We start from the raw sequence: 16,299 nt of genomic DNA on the forward strand, positions 1-16,299 counted from the left end.
TCCGACTCATGGTTTTAATTAGGAGCAGTGTAGATATATGGAACAGCTGGTTACAGGAATAATAGCGCGTACTGACGGATGTTGTCACCGTACTGCTGCACCAGTAAACAGGGTAATTCTTGTTTTCGCTATTAATTAATCGCGGAGGAAAAATCATCAGTAATTGTCTGGTAATTAATTATCGCCCACCAGCGCGAATGACCACACAGAGACATGGCGCAGTTGTAGTCGTTGCAGCGAGGGTCAGACTCTTGTCACAGAAAGATGGTAACTTCTGCTAGATTTGTGTCCTGACGCACTAGAGGACTTAGCAGGTGCTCTAGGCCTCAACGCGCTTTCTAGCTAACATGTACTCATCGTAAAGCTGAACATGCAAGCAAAATTAGAGAGTATATGTACTGTAGAACTCAGCAGAATTAACAACCACGCTACTCAAACACACGTTGATAAAGTACATGTTACGTCTACAGTCTAGGTAGCTCTAAACTCTCCAGGTCGATTGCTAGGCGATTGTGAATTTGTTTCACTCAGAATTGGACGAGGGCGCGAAGCTGAGAATGTTGGTGGTGCAATGGTCTTTTCTCTCAAGTCAACGAGACTGATGCGAAAAGAAAGACAGCAGAGCTGTTCAGTTACGGCGCACTGCAGCTGGATCCTCACATTCACATGTGTAGTAGCTTAATTGTCATAGCGTTTCCCACGATGCTATCAATCTGCATCAGAGAGAGTTTTGAATGAGACCCAAAACACTGAACAACTAACCGGCGATGCAAGGTGAGAGTTTCATTCACGAAGTGTACAGCTTGTCAGAGCAACATCGGATAATTGGTTGCCCCAATCGGATAATTGATTGGCTGAGTCGGACAATTGGTTGCCCCAACCGGATAATTGGTTGTCTGAAGCAGATAATTGGTTGCCCCAACCGGATAATTGATTGACTGAGTCGGATAATTGCTTGCCCCAACCGGATAATTGGGCGGGAAATACTGTAGTATACATGGCCCGTCTTTCGTACTGGCAAGATACAGTAGTGTAAAGATAGGTCTGTGGACACGCCACGTGCAATCTTTGTTGCGACGTCCCGGATGTGCTGAATGAATTTGAATCTTGCTCTTCGCGCTTGTTTCGATAGAAATCGACACATTCCCCATGTAGCGCTTGCTGCTGAAAACGTGTAGGTTGGATTTGGTGCAAATGCAATCAGAATTTGGAGAGAAGCGAAGGTGGTAGAAGAGTAAGTTTTGTTGGCAAGAGATATTCGATCGCTTGAAGCTTTGCGATAGATCTTGTTTCTGTTACTTTTTATACAAATAATTCCTATATCTTTCTTTTTTCAGGAAAACGTTCTTAAAATTGTATATTTGGTAAGTTGTAGGAGTGCCAGGGCGTAGCTGCTAGCCAGGCACTCACACAAACTCTTCATCGTTCACAGCTTGCTGGTTATGGCACAGTCTATGTTGCCGAATATGCAAATTAAGTTTATGTTGTCGAATGAGTCATGTTGCCGAATGAGTTACGTTGAATTTTGACGCAGATGGTGCTCCATATAGACAGACCCTCATTCGTCATTATTCTTTGAAAGTACACAGAGCGAGACTTGACCGATAGACATTTGTCTCTCTTAGCAGCGATTTGCAAAACCAAATATTAGGTAGGACCAAAATCGATAGCGCTAATAAGTAAGCATATTCATTTTTATACTTCAAGCATGCAGTAACTAAAATTTTTTGGCTTGAGGTTGAGAGCTGGTTGCAGAACATGTTTGACGCTTATTACAATGTAGGCTCACCAGTTGCTGATTCACTTGCAATCCAACAGTCGCGGCCCAGCAGGTGAAGACAGCTGGCCACGCCCCTGTGAGAGGGAAGTCTTCACAGGCAACACGTGAAGATAGCTGGCTACGCCCCTGAGTGCATAAGCGCAACTTAGGGCACGTCTCCATGAGGTCCTATAAGCCTAAGCATGTTTAAGATTTAGTTCGTTTTCATTAGGGTTAATTAGACCTGTTTAAATGTAAACTTGAACAGCTTTAGTTAGCTAAACATGATTCAGAGGTAGTTTACTCAAGTGGTCTAGCTAGAAGATTAACTGTGACGTGATGGTATATCATGGTATCATAACGCACGTTGCACGAATATGGATCCTAATTTTGTAGTGCCTATGCAGTTGAATATGCAATGGCAGTTGGAATAGAACTAACTTGGTTTAGTAGTCATGCCAAATGTTATCACGTATGGGATATGCGTTACAAATATTGGGTTCCCGTATAGATTGTTATGTGTATGTAATTACTTGTCACTTTGCTCCTGTGTGCGACATAGATCACAAACAATTTCAGGCTAGACCTGACAATGGCAAACATGATCAAATTACACAGTTCTGTTGATAAACTCTTTTATAAATGATTGGCCTATTTTGATTGGCACTTTGTCTATTGTCTCTGGTTGCCATGGACAAGCAATCGCAAATACTGCTTCGTGATTGGCCTGAACTGTGCAATAGTGTTGATAGTGGTCGTTGGATCAAATCTGCTTGAAAGAAACACAAATTTTTAACATTCCTTTTCGTTTTTTAATCACCAAAAGAATAGAGTTTGGATAATTCTAAAGTGTTTTCTCAAGTTTCACAACTGTACGTAATAAATGAGATATCTGTGCAGGAGAAGAAGAAAGAAGAAGAAGAACAAATTAGTGCATGGACCTCCGAGGCTAGTAGCTGTTTTCTAGGTTGTTAGATGATTAATGACCAAAACAAAATAGGATATAGTACACAACATACAAGCATTACATTTCGTTGATTTTGAGAAATTTTAGTCTTCATTTACTGTTTTCTAGGCGTGCAGAAAGATTACCGCGCCCCACAATGCTTCATAACGTGGCAATCCCTACATATAGAGTACTACCATACCATGTGAAAGAAAGACAAGATCCTAAATGTTTGCACGCCTGCTACTTTTCTTACGCTTGGCTAATTGTCACTCGAATTCTCCAGACGTGCTTATCAAATGAAGAGGAACGCAAAGATGTCGGTTTCAATAGGTGGGTCTCCTTTCAGTGGTCGATCCTCTAGCGATAAGCTCTATTCTGTCCAACATCGATCAGATAATTTGCGAAGCACAACATTCAAACTATAAAGAGCATATCGCGCAAGGAAATAGACTTTTTTGCTTTTGCATAGTTGAAACAGCAGAAATAGATCGTTTAATAGGACATTCTAGGCAATGTCACAATACCTGACATCACAATTAAAAAAGGTACTCGCTGACGATTCACCGCGCACATGCAGACACACTCACGCAAACTTGAAATCGTGCCACGATTTCAAGTTGTGTCATAAGAAAGCAGAGCAAGTGAACATCTTAGGGTGCACCAAGTTCTATAACATACAGACTTTATTCTTAGTGCAAAGAGAAAGGTGAAATCGCACGGCAGTTTTGCTCCTCGTACATGACATTTTGAGAAAGCTAACGACAAGTCTGTTAGGTTCTTTATTTATACATTTACCATTTACCGTCTTGAAATGGCTTGCCGTTGAATGAGAAAGCGCTATAGCGATCGTTTTCTTGTTGCACGTGACTTGGAAATGGGTGGAAACCAGAGCATTATTGTACTAACGTGATGGCATCTGAAACTTGGAGCATGAAAGTAGCCATGGAGAGGTGCCGGATGCCACCGACAATGTGGATCATGCATCTGTTGTGCTTGATAGCTACTAGCCTCGAAGTTTCAAACCCATTATTGGGTCACGTGCAACAAGAAAAAGATCGAGAAATCGCTTTGTTGTTCAACAGCAAGCTATCTCAAACTGGTCAATGGTAAATGCGTGGATAAAGGCACGATAGTCTACAAACAAAACTTCAAGTGTTTAGTGCCATCCTTCTTAGCTTTTATACCAGAACATAAAAGCCCTACTATGCTCAGCATCGTCAAAGTTCAGCATCATTGAAGTCATCATCATCATTTTCCTGCTGTTTCTGCCTTCAGTCTACTTTTGTTTTATTTCGGCAGTCTTCTTCAGGACCATAACTGTCCTCTTCACTGTGATGATTTCCAGTTCCATGCTTATCTAAAGAAGCCGTAATTGCAAAGAGTGCCCGCTATGTGCAGGACATAAAGAGTATTCTAGTCTTTGGAGCTCTAATCTGTTTCACTTCTTAGCGAGCTGTAGCGACTGTGTTTGCAAGATTTGATTGAGAGGAAGGCATACGCGGTACTCTGTAACAGCTAGCCAAATTGGCGAGGAGGCATTACCATTTTATCGCCATCGATTTCTATTTGTAGCATTTGACTATTTGGCGATTGTCCAGTGGAAACACTGGTCTAATATAAGTGTATTTCGGTTTAGTATAGAAGCGTTTTATTTCTTTCTTGCAAGTTTTCTAAATTAGAATTAAATTGACGTCAACTTGAGCCAGCTGTCACTATCCAAAGCTAACGAGCGGCCTATGGAATTTAATTGTAAATGAAATACTCTTTGCTAATTAGTTAGAACATCTAACTCTTTTAGACGAGATACTTTCATGGTAATTTCTCACAATTGAATGCACCTGGGTGCATTGTGACTATTGTGAATATATAGTCACAATAGCATCGTCTTGAGATAGGACAGTTGCCAACACATGTATGTATGTCAATACATATATTTTCTTGCACCACACTATTTCATTCTAATGAATTAAAAATACCAAGCCATCAGTTTGAAGTGTGCTACACTAAACATTTTAGTTAGCGACTAACTTGATTGAGTAACTGTCCAAACAGTCATTGACTGTACAAACACGTAGAAATTCTGCTGCTTTAATACATTACTGTTGCATCTTTGCAAAGCTAGGTATGACTAACAGATGGACAGTGATGCCAGGTTGTGTCTTTGTCGTTTGTATCGTCACATGTGGAGCGGAGAGACAATAAATGAAGAAACTGAAGAACATTGTGTTCCAACGTTTGAATGTTTGCATGCCCACTAGCAATGCAGTTTGAGGCATATTCCCTGGTGTCCATTTCACAAGGATACTTATGTGACTTTTTAGTGGCTCATTTAGCTGGAACTGCTTCACCTTCTATTATTTTCAAATTGTACATTGAAAGCAATGACTTTGTCTGTACATTTGTCTGTCTATCTGCCTGTCTTGTCTGTCTGTCTGCCAGTCTACCTGTCTTGTCTGTCTATTTGTTTGTGTTTGTCTGCCTGTTTGTGTGTCTGTCTGTCTGTCTGTGTGAATGTCTGTCTGTCTGTCTGTCTGTCTGTCTGTCTGTTGATTAGTTTGTCTAGCTATCAGTTAGCGAACGTAGTAAAGCACCTGGTAGCTCAATTCAGTATCTTTATTACCTTGTTGTTGCAATGTGTTCACAAGGACTACAAATCAGTCTTACATGGAAGAACATGTTACTGTGTATTTGTTTGTCTGTCTGTTGTGTAAAGCTCAGACAAGCTGTTGGTCTCATAGTGTGGCTTCTGTTGCTGTATCCAACGTTTTGTTGGGTTGCACTGATTAATATCTGTTTTAATATCATTACTTTACACCACAGCACAAATTGGCTTGGCTGATCTTTTGCAACTAATAGTTTTGTTATTGTTTGTGTCAGTTCCTGTTGTCAGCTTACTGAATGGGACCATTCCTCCAGCTTTGCTAAGTCTGATGTCTGGGTGTGTACGAGACACTCACCATGGAGCACTCTTCTCGATTGTATCGTCTTTTGAGACACTGTGCTCAGTAATTTCTGAGTTGGTTTTCAACCCACTTTATGCTGCTGTCAATAGGGAAAACATTAACTTTCTTCCAAGTTCAGGAGCAATCGTTTTTCTTGTAACAGCTGTGCTTATTCTCTTATCTCTAGTTTTGATGACGTAAGTTTGTTGGTATCTGAATATTTGCAACATATTAATTGTCTATAAATTGCAGGGTTTTTCATTTTTCGAAAGCAAATGTGGTTTTAACACATCCAAGGAAGGGCAGCAGACTGATGAGTGAGAGTGAAGGTGGAGATGAAACAGACTTGTAAATTTTATGTAAGTCTCGTTTTAGGCCATTACACTGTTTTGTTTACACAATATGTAACATTTGCAGCTACCATGTTGCTCAACTTGTAGACTTTAATTTAGACTGTTAAATGTATTCCAGACATTTGACATTGGAAAGAGGACCGGATTCCTTGCTCTATGCTCAGCTCTGTAAATATATTCTCCAACTTGCATGCATGTTACAGTACATTTCTTGGCAAACACAGATGGCACTCTGACTGCATCTCTCTGCCTCTGCCTTTGTGTGCATACTTTGTTTCACTAGCATGTGTAATGGGTTTAATAGAAAATTTGTCATTCCTGGTTCATGCCAAGTAGGCCTGAGCCATACCGTATAACCGGTCATTTCTGTGATCACGATATTTTCTCGAATTCTGTGAAGAAATTATGGAGTGCACAAATAAAATTTGTATTTATTTAAGTCTACCCTCGGAGTCCCAGGAAGTCACTGTTCCCACACATTTAGATGTGTGTACATGTACCAGTAATTGTCTTTCTGGTTGGAACACAGAAATTTAATTCGCAGTAGTTAGAACATTTGTCTAATTTCTCAAATTGCAGTAATTTAAGACCGCAGAAATAATCAGTTAGATGGTATTCTCTAGTTAGTTGAACTCATCGATCTTCTCCATTATGGGAGTGCTCATCTTTGTTGCCGATTTGTTGTGTATTGAACCAACAAAGCAAGACAATACTACCAACATGCAGACAACGTTTATGAAACTAAAATATGAGGGTATTTTCTACTAGTGATACCCATGTAGTTTACTGTGTTAACAGCAGGCATGAAAGCACCAGTGTATGAAGTTAAGGCAGTACACAGAGCCATATGTGCAGCTCTGGCAATACAGAACCTTAAATTGAAGAAACGACTTAGGGAGTATCAAATATCCCAAATTAATTAAGTTGATGTCTGGGCATCATTTTGTGTCTAACTGTGACTGTGTTGATATTGCTAAAAGTTATGTTTTCTACTGCCGAAAGATCAGACTGGGTGCTCTGCTTCGGGATGTACAGAACAGAGGCAAGAAAAAAACGCTGAGAAGAAAGGTGCGGGCAAGAAGAGTTAGTCCATTCCAATATGATTCTTTTTTCCCATAACACTGTGAAACTTAAAAATGTGGGTGAGTGTGATTGTGAGCAAGTGATTACATCCTATTGTGAGCATGTAGCTGAAATCATTGTTCAACTTAATGAAGGCATGCATGTTTAGTATCAAAGTAGATGTTGTGACTGCATGCCTTCTTACAGTGTATACACATTGCAATGTGCACACAAAAAGAAATGTGTTTCATGCAACTGTGACCACTGTTTGGATGTTGGTCAGGTTCTTTGGCATTTATGGTATTACGTACGTTAGACATGTTGTTTGTTTGTTACTCAAATTTTGCAATTATTATTTTAGTTTTTATCACATTTGTGTACCAGTAGGCTATGCAAGTTAGTTTCAGTTTGTAACAGTAACTCTAGGTGCATTGGAGATGGAATTAACTGTGGACTAAAAATCTAAATTAGTTGGAGCAGTTTTGGAAGCTTGAGGAACAGCAGCTGCTTCATTGTGTAGTGTGCATGTTCTACTTTTGTTTATAGTCCTAATTTGTCTTTAGCCACATGAGTTGCATAAGTAGTATGGAAACAAAACACTGGAAACAATGTTTCACTCTTTGGTTAGGTGGATTTCACATACTGTACTAACTATTGAAATTGACTTGACTCACGTTCTATGTGTCTATTTATGATTAACTTACGTTACTAAAGAATACACTTGCAAACTGTTTATGAATATGACTTTCTCATTACTGCACAGTCAGTGTATGGAAAGGGTTAATTGTGAGTTGATCCAAACACTGATTCTTACTATACATAATGGCCAAATAGTTCGAAGACTGGATGGTGGAATGCTTTTAATTGGACTTCTTTGCTTATTCCAATTAATACTGTGCTCTAGCTCTATCCATTTTTATTATTTGATTTTTGCTCCTTGTAATTCCTGACTTAGGGGTCGTCTCCAATTGTCAAATGTTTTCCAAAATCCAAACAACGTTCGTATTGTCTGTGACCCACCCACCCTCCCCTAAATACGAACACATTTTTTTGATATTCATTTGCGTATTTGATAGCCTTTTTAATATTTATTTGTAACACATGGCCTATTACACGTGGACAAGCTGGAAACTCTCGGCGAGCCTTGAATGGTGAGCCTCGTTTGCTGAGACTTGAGCGAATCCTCGTTCACTAGCATCCCTTGTTGCCTTGATGACAAAAGAAGGCAGAGTACAGGGTCTAGACTTAGATAATCGCTCTCTTACAGTCTCTAGAAGAGTGTCTCTAGCCTTGGTATCTTCTTTGTAAGTCTTCTTCCACTTCTCTTGTGCCTCAGCTAGAAAGGGCTTTCTATCAGATTCCGTCGACAACTGCCATAAGGCTTCCACGGTTACGTAGTACGCAGAGTCATCACTTGCAACGTTCTTGAAAAATGGTTCCTTCTGCTTTACTTTTCCAAAGAGAGTCGTCTACATGGCATGCACGAGAGTCGTCGAACTGACACGGACACGGAAGAATGCCACGTGTTGCAATTGCCTCGCGAGCCCAGCAAACTGGTCACGGTCAGTGCCACTTTTATGTACAGTACGTATGCGTGCTGGAATATGGTGTGTCTAGTGGGAAGCGACGGGACAGCTCGAAATCAAAGCTGTGACTGGTCTGCCTCGTCTGTGACATTGATCACACATCGAACCTTTCAAATATGGACAGTGGCCTACCCCACCCACCCAGAAACGAACGTTGTTTGGATTTTGGAAAACATTCGACAATTGGAGACGGCCCCTTATTGACTGCTGAAAGTGGCATTGCCATTTTCAGGGTGGGCTGCAGAGGTATAAGAAAATATTGCTGTCAGAGTGAGAGTCAAAGAAAGCATTATCTAACTGGTTATTGCAGCTCAGATGCGTAGCCAGGCCTAAATTTTTTGGGTTCAATTGGTGTTAATGGTTTATTTTAATATTAACTTGAATGTAATTGAGAAAGATTTAATTAATACTAATAGTATCAGTATTGACTTGGAACAATAGGCTATTGAATGAGCAAAATCTGCTAACAACTTCCTACTTTAGACACAGTCTGCACTCTTGGTCTATGGTGGCAAATGTTCCATACGTATTTGAATGTCTTTTCCATGTTCCAGACATGCCGCACACGGGCTTAAATCCAAAGGTTTGATGATCCAGAAATGTGTGATTGCTGCTCACCATATGTATGTGTAGCAACACAAGCAACAAATGCAATTCTGTACAAAGGTCAAAAGCTTATTAGAAGACAGATGATAAATAGTTGTTGAAAATCAAATTGTCTAGTACAACAATGTGATCAGGACATACACTACAGATATCAGCTGTAACTTCAAAACTCTTAAAGTAAAAGACAGACGTAATTAATATCTTGACACCCATGATAGATAGATAGATAGATAGATAGAAGGATTTATTGGATATCAAAGTTTCTAGTACATTGACTTTAGATAGATACCGCAAAGTACTTAAATGTCAGCTAATACTCTAACTTAACTCTTAACTTAAGTACTCAGTGTGGGGTGCCTGGACTCGGCTGAGTTCATCAACTTAAATAGAACCACCTTGGACAATGTCAACAGCCTCAATCTCTCTGCCATGTTCTCAATGCATGTCTGGTACTGCTTGGATTGGGTTTGTACAAACGTAGGCACGACAAGGTTCTCTCTCTAATCAGTGCATTCCTAGAGACAAACCTTTTGTCAGACTACCAAGTGTTAGTCAACCATGTTTTCCCTTGTGAGATAGCTCTGACAGCACTTCGACCAGACGTGGTCGATAACAACCTGATGATGGCTTAGCTGATGGAACTGTCTGTGCTGTTTGAAACTATTGTTGAAGACACCAAACAACGCAAAGAAATGCGGTACATACAAATTGTCAATTGCTCCAAGAAGCAAACAAGCAATGTACATAAGCATTATTTGCTTAGCAAAAAAGCAAATGTGGGAATACGTTGGGTGCATTTCTTTATTCTCCACAACCTAATTCAGTTGAAGTTGTGGACTTCTACCAGGTTTCTTTATCTCCACAACCTAGTCCGGTTGAGCTCATCCTAACTCCACAAACTAATCCACCTTACTGTACCACTGGATTGGTTTGTGGAGTTTGGGTGAGCTCAACCGGATTAAGTAGAAAATAAAGAAATGCGCCCAGACATTTCAGGTTTGCCACACAGTCTGGACAGTTTCTTTAAACTCGTGTATTGCACTTCTGGTATTGGACAGACAAGTACTTTCTTTAATCATCTAGGAATTCTGCAGCATTTGGTCTTCTAGCTTCCGACTGGCTGGCAAGTTTTTGTAAACTTTCTACCTTGGTTTCTCCATGCATGTTCAGAAGTGCTCGAGGACTAATGGGATGATGTTGGATGTCGAGCTTCCTGGAGAGCCCGAGTCAGTCATATTTATATAGGTTTTCCTCAGCTTCTCTCTGATATATCCACAACTCCGCCTTTCGTCTGTCTGTCAGCCTCTCTGTCTGTTTCTCAATAAACTGTTTGTTTGTTGTTTTGTTTGATTGTTTTGTTTATATTTCTGTTTGTTCATCTTCTAATTGTGTCTAAACATGCTGTAATCTCAAGGTGTTGTGCTGCAATGTTTACTGTTTTGTTGTTTGTATTACGCGATGCATTCAATCTGTGTATCATCACTATGATGATGCATTCAATCTGTGTATCAATCACTATTATGTTTAGATTAAGAATTGCTTGTTTCATTAATGTTCTAGTTCCTTGCTGTTGGCTTGCTGAATGCTGCTGTTCTCCTCTGATAATTCATCATGTCTGGATGTGTTCAAGATCGAGACTCGCTATATGGAGCATGTCCTCTTCTCAAATTTTTGGCATGCATCTTTTGAGACATTGTGCTTCGTGGTTGCTGAGTTGGTTCTCAACCCTGTAATGTTTGCCTTTTTAGGTTAATTAGTCTGGCTGTTGATTATGACATATCTTTGCAGTTTAGACTGTTCTCTGCGTTAACTATAAGACAACTGTACCCCTCTAGTTCAGTTTGGTTCTGTTTTAGTCGTAATATAGTTTGGCCTTACAAAACTGACTGTCTGCGTGCAAGTGTACCTACGCATAGCACAAACCCATTGATGACTCTACAAATAAGAAAACATTTCAACCTCCTGATTCAGTAGCAATTGCGTTTCTTAATTACCACAGCTGTGCCTATTCTCATACTGTTTATGCTGCATGATAGGTTTACTGTTTAAAAAAAGACAAATTGGATTGACTCTAGTGATTGAACGTGAACACAATGGAGATGAACTATAGGATTGTAATGTTAGATTAGCAGTAGTAATAATTAGTACATATGTTTAGATGGATTTCTGTTTATAGTTATTAACTTAAAGAATTTGGCTGCAGCTGCACGTGTATACTTCTAGGCTAGAGCTGCAGTCATTCTTCTGAGTGGTTCCACTCTTGAAAGCATGCCTAGATAGTGGGACAATCAAGTCTGATATGTTGAGATGTCTACATCACATCAACATGAAAGTGCGTATAGCTACATAGAATAATGTTCTCGTACATACACCATCTCAATCCGCTGGAGATCTAGCACCTAAACCGTAATCTACAACCTCAAAAGTACGCAATAAAGGAGAAAGAGCTGCAGTCAGACGCAGACAATCTGCTAGTCTCGCGTAGCCAGATCCTTCCCGCCTCACACACATATGCAAGACGCAGCGGCGCGGCCGAAAGGATGTGAGGCGGGAAGAGTCTGGCTACGCGAGACGAACTATTTTGCAGAAATTATTATTTGGAGGTTGGGCTGGCCCATTGTCCCGTATGTAGTGTAGGTTCTGTTTCTGATTGTCTCAGACGAATGGAAGAGCACGGAGTTGTCCCAGATGTTGTAGATGTTGCTCCAGCAAGCACAGCCGAGGTAGGTGTACGACAGCAGCTGGCTGAACGTATAACTACTTAGCGCTGTTGTCTACTCTGTCAGATTCATTACGGCTCCATCAAAGTACAGCAGGGCAATGTTCTAACGCCTACGCAAGTAACGGCGCAGTAGATAGAATGTTATCTAGAATTACCATTGTAGGCTGCTTTTGTCACGTGTACAGGTTAAAGATCCCCCGACAACAGTCAATTGGCCGACAGAACCAGGAGCTTTGTACACTATTGTAATGACAGGTAGAAGCTACGGCACCAGTAGTGACTAGACTACTAGTAAATGCCTTGCAACTAACAGTTTAGTTTAATTATTGATATATTAATTGTCACGTGACTGTAGACCCAGATGCACCAAGTCGTAAAGATCCAAAATTCAGAGAATGGCACCATTGGATTGTTGGTAATATCCCTGGAACAGACATTGCCAAAGGAGTCGTACTATCTGAGTACATCGGAGCCGGACCACCACAGGGTACTGGACTTCACCGCTACGTCTTCTTGATCTACAAACAGCCTGCTGCAGTGGAATTCAAGGTCCCAAAGCTTACAAATACGTCTACAAATGGTCGCCCTAAGTTTAAAGTTCGATCTTTTGCTGCTGACCATGGTTTGAGGTCTGCTGTTGCTGGAAACTTCTTTCAAGCTGAGTGGGATGACTATGTGCCCAAGTTGTATGCTCAATTTAAGTGATAACCAGTCTTTGTTGCCATTTTTGCAAACAGTTGACTGCGCTATTGGTTTTTGCAATCTTAGTTGTAACATGTTGCAACTATTGTGTTGATCAAGTGCTAGAATTAATGGTTGCGCTTGCATGGTATACCATTTCTTTGTTGTGTTCCGATGTGTCGAGTGATGTAATTGCAACAACCCTTACAACAGTCCTGTAATAGCTGAATGTTTTACATGTGACAATGTAGGCTTGTCCTACAGGAAGGACTAGTAAACTGAAGTTGCAGACGTTGGGGTAACATTTAATAAGTTTCAAATAGTCTACACAGCTGCTCTTCAAGACTACATTGATTATGTCACATTCCCTGGCCAGCACACTGAAAACTGCATTGAGTATGTGTCTGTCCGTAATTGGCTGATATTTGATTATTATCAGTATTTAAAGTAACATATTGGACTAACATTCTGGTCAAACGTAACCTTGAAACTCTGCCCCTTGTTTATACTGTTTATATTTAGCAATATTCATTGTAGAATCATCGAATGCCCACCTCTCAATTAACGCAATACGTTTATGCCATAAGAATTCAGGATGTCCTTTATGATACTTAGGAGATTAGTAACTTACATCATCAAATATATATATATTGCAAATCAAATAATTTTACAAAGAGCAGCCAGTTTGCCAAATTTAATCGTTTGTCAAAGTTGTTGTCAACAAGCTACGAGCTTTCAACAGCAAATGTGTGTACAGTAAAATCAGCCTGTGTTCCAAATGGCGACTGTACATGTAAAAAGACTCAAAAGAAATTGCTTAGTATAATTACACTTAGGCCCAGGTAGACTGCAATCAAGCCACCATGATTTACAGCCGTTGTTTACTAGATAGATGTTAGGATTTACTATTGAGAATCATGCAGTACTAGTGTAGCTAGAGTAGTGCATGAGATGCTGTTATAGTATAGTATTACGTCCATTTTACCTACCTAGGCGTTCCTGGCAGCTTTAGACTCGAGCCAGTCTCTCCCCGCCTTCGTCATTCCCCGGATAGTCAATCCTGGCGAGGATTGATTATCCGGGGAATGACGATTGACTATCCGGGGAATGACGAAGGCGGGGAGAGACTGGCTCAGTCTATGGCAGCTTAGTTTTACGTGTTCGTTTTTCCATGTTGAGCAGATGGCGATATAGATTGCAGGCATTACAGTGACCGCCCCATGGCCACCCCCAAACCATGGAGTGGTAGCCATTGTCGCTAACCACTAGGCTACAGCGTTGACTACTAGTACAGTACAGTATTATATTTGACAACCATTTCGATTCTAAGTTGCGTGTGCAGGTTGTTTAATTTGTAGTTGAAATTCGCGGAAGTCGTACATCTAGGGTCTACTCCATACATTTACCTAATGATGGGGTGCGTGGCAGAACTTCAAGAATCGCTTTAGTGGCTGAACGTAGCGAGGCTTCTAATCCGGGTCGCACAACAGAAATGGGCGTGGTCCTATAGGGATCTTCTGGTATATATATATCTAGATGTGTGTACACACAAATCTCAAATTTCTCCTCCCCAGGACCATGTTTCATGATAGCACCTACCTTAAAAAATCGTTTCCGTGTCCGACTACAGGTGAGTCTAAGAACGATTCGTCTAGGTGAGCGAACCGTGACGAAAACGCTTCATGAACTTCCGTCGCCCCATCCTTTTGTATTGTAGCTAGGGACTGTGTGTACGTGACAACCAAGAAACACCTTCAGGAGTTGAATGCCACCTACAGTCAACTATTCATGCACACTTTCCATACAATCAATCCTTTACTACACTGTGCTGCAGCTAACACTGTTGATAGTCAATGTTTGCCGAAATCAATTTCTATGTCAGTAAATACCATACCACTGTCGTTACAACGGAACTGAGTGCATACCTAGACTGTACATTTCAATTGTCTTGATCACGATCGCAAAACGACGACTACCTATACCAGGCCTATATACGTAATCTAAACTACTAGGAAGTTTGCATGTTTACTTCCATGACAGCTAGGGTTTCAACAAATACGTATTGTCTAGCTAGGACTCGGCGTTTCAGTAGACGGTCTGAAAACTCCGTTGGACGTGTTACTTACGAACGCGAGGCACCTACGGATACCGTACAACTAGTTAAATTTAGAATAGCAATTTTCTATTCAATGGCAGAAATTATGCTATTGGTAACATTGCGCATCCGAAGGTCAGGAGTTCCAGGCTGCGGAACTGGATCTCCCGAACGAAATGTCGTCTGGAAAAACAGTCAAGTACAAGCACATCTCGTTCTCACCAGAGCTTCACATTCTTTATTTTGAACGACAGCAAGGCAACCAAGCGGTTCCAAGACAAGGTAGCCACCAAGTAACTTGAAGTTGCAGCAGCAGATTCTTTTCGTACGCGCAACCGTCAATACATTTACAATTTGACAAGAAATTGATTTTTTATTGTCGGATTGATATCACCACTAATGAGAGACTACTAACAGCTACTGTACAACGTTCTCTACGTTCTACATGTAGTTTTCTCATAATTAATTAATTTTTACAACACCTAGCCTTTTGCTAGCCTATCTGTCAGAATGCAGTCAAATTAGTTACATGCACGGATTAACTAACTTGTTCTCATTTGCCTATACAGGTGGCTGTTCATTGGGAATGTCTTTGACCCATTTTAATGAACAAAAAGTAACTGTTGATGAGTGGGAAGGAAACTCGGGTGTGAAACGACGCCATCCAATTAACAAGTCGTCAGGTTGTTCGATAGAAGAAGAACTGCAGGTTTTTGATGCTGATAGTCGATGGAGACTGCTTGAACAAGCAGGAGTGGAGAAATTAAATTCAGAGGAAGGAATTGAATGTGATGAAATAAGAATCTCAAGACAAGAGTGTGGATGTTATTGTGAGTCTTGTTGTCTGGAGACGTGTTCATGTGCGATAAACGGCATAACTTGTCACTCAGAAGACGAAATAGCATGTTTCCCATGCTCATGCAGTGAGGAGAGTTGCAAGAATCCTGAGGGAAGAACAGAGTATGATGGAGAAACTATCAATAATGCTAGAGAAGTCATTATTAAACGAGAGAACGAAAAGTTGGAATCTATGATCACAACTTAATTGACCGAAATATCAGATGCATAACAATGTGTAAACCTAACTACATATTACTACTTGGTTGCTATATTTGCTCATTTGGCTGATTTACAGATCATAGTATACACAGATATAATATACACAAACTCTGCCTATTGGGATACTTCTGTGCAGTTACACATTAATGTCTGGGCAGTTGGCCAGCATGGTTGCGCTCTAAATGTTTCAACCTTAGCCCAACTATAGCCTCTCCTCTACTCCCTTTAGAAAGGAATGCGTCTATTTACCATTCCTGCAGGTCACAGCATGCATTGCTTCAATCAACTTTACAGGAAACAGAAGGGCTAGGAAGAATAGAAAACAAGTAGCACAAGGAAATTGGGAAACAAACAATTAGACATCGATCATTGTCAATCTCATAACATGAGATTCTAGAAGTCAAACTTGTATTCAATTTATGTAGAGTTTATATGTTTCTGTGGTAGAGCCCTACCAGCCAATTTAAAGTCAGTAAATACATCTG

General features: G+C 40.4%; 3 protein-coding genes across 6 annotated transcripts in view; all 3 read left to right on the forward strand.

Annotated features, from left to right (window-relative positions):
* LOC134186472 (proton-coupled folate transporter-like) overlaps positions 1–11,121 on the forward strand; it is a 15,131-nt gene extending 4,010 nt beyond the window's left edge. For 2 of the 3 annotated variants that reach the window (XM_062654460.1, XM_062654451.1), the window contains 2 exons: positions 5,586–5,847; positions 5,903–6,308. In XM_062654460.1, coding sequence (XP_062510444.1) covers positions 5,586–5,847; positions 5,903–6,002 — 362 coding nt within the window. In that variant the 3' untranslated portion in view covers positions 6,003–6,308. Of the gene's footprint in view, positions 1–5,585; positions 5,848–5,902; positions 6,309–7,005; positions 7,142–10,817 lie in introns of those variants that run through there. The other variant, XR_009970966.1, reaches the window with a different exon arrangement.
* Positions 11,122–11,844: 723 nt separating this feature from the next.
* LOC134182547 (protein D3-like) lies at positions 11,845–12,780 on the forward strand. Its single transcript, XM_062649972.1, has 4 exons — positions 11,845–11,980; positions 12,044–12,097; positions 12,165–12,234; positions 12,335–12,780. Exons 1-4 carry the CDS (start codon positions 11,921–11,923, stop codon positions 12,682–12,684), a joined length of 534 nt encoding a protein of 177 aa, XP_062505956.1. The 5' UTR covers positions 11,845–11,920; the 3' UTR covers positions 12,685–12,780.
* A 2,133-nt stretch (positions 12,781–14,913) lies between these two features.
* On the forward strand, positions 14,914–16,010 carry LOC134192993 (cysteine/serine-rich nuclear protein 1-like). Of its 2 annotated transcripts, XM_062661779.1 has the most exons (3): positions 14,914–15,037; positions 15,325–15,585; positions 15,646–16,010. In XM_062661779.1, coding segments are annotated over exons 1-3 (369 nt in total). In that variant the 5' UTR covers positions 14,914–14,931; the 3' UTR covers positions 15,648–16,010. The 2 variants fall into 2 exon arrangements, with proteins under 2 accessions (XP_062517763.1, XP_062517755.1); XM_062661771.1 differs by having other exon boundaries at positions 15,325–16,010.
* Positions 16,011–16,299: the final 289 nt, after the last annotated feature.

The sequence above is a fragment of the Corticium candelabrum genome, chromosome 1 (assembly GCF_963422355.1).
Source record: "Corticium candelabrum chromosome 1, ooCorCand1.1, whole genome shotgun sequence".
Classification (NCBI taxonomy): Eukaryota; Metazoa; Porifera; class Homoscleromorpha; order Homosclerophorida; family Plakinidae; genus Corticium; species Corticium candelabrum.

What these genes read in the sequence shown, in the direction of transcription:
- LOC134182547 (XM_062649972.1), top strand. Translation starts at nt 11,921, where the DNA reads ATGGAAGAGCACGGAGTTGTCCCAGATGTTGTAGATGTTGCTCCAGCA. An exon ending in CTCCAGCAAGCACAGCCGAG is followed by an intron (nt 11,981 to 12,043) that starts GTAGGTGTACGA and finishes CTACTCTGTCAG; the next exon opens with ATTCATTACGGCTCCATCAA. An exon ending in GTACACTATTGTAATGACAG is followed by an intron (nt 12,235 to 12,334) that starts GTAGAAGCTACG and finishes ACGTGACTGTAG; the next exon opens with ACCCAGATGCACCAAGTCGT.
- LOC134192993 (XM_062661771.1), top strand. Translation starts at nt 14,932, where the DNA reads ATGTCGTCTGGAAAAACAGTCAAGTACAAGCACATCTCGTTCTCACCA. An exon ending in CCAAGCGGTTCCAAGACAAG is followed by an intron (nt 15,038 to 15,324) that starts GTAGCCACCAAG and finishes TTGCCTATACAG; the next exon opens with GTGGCTGTTCATTGGGAATG.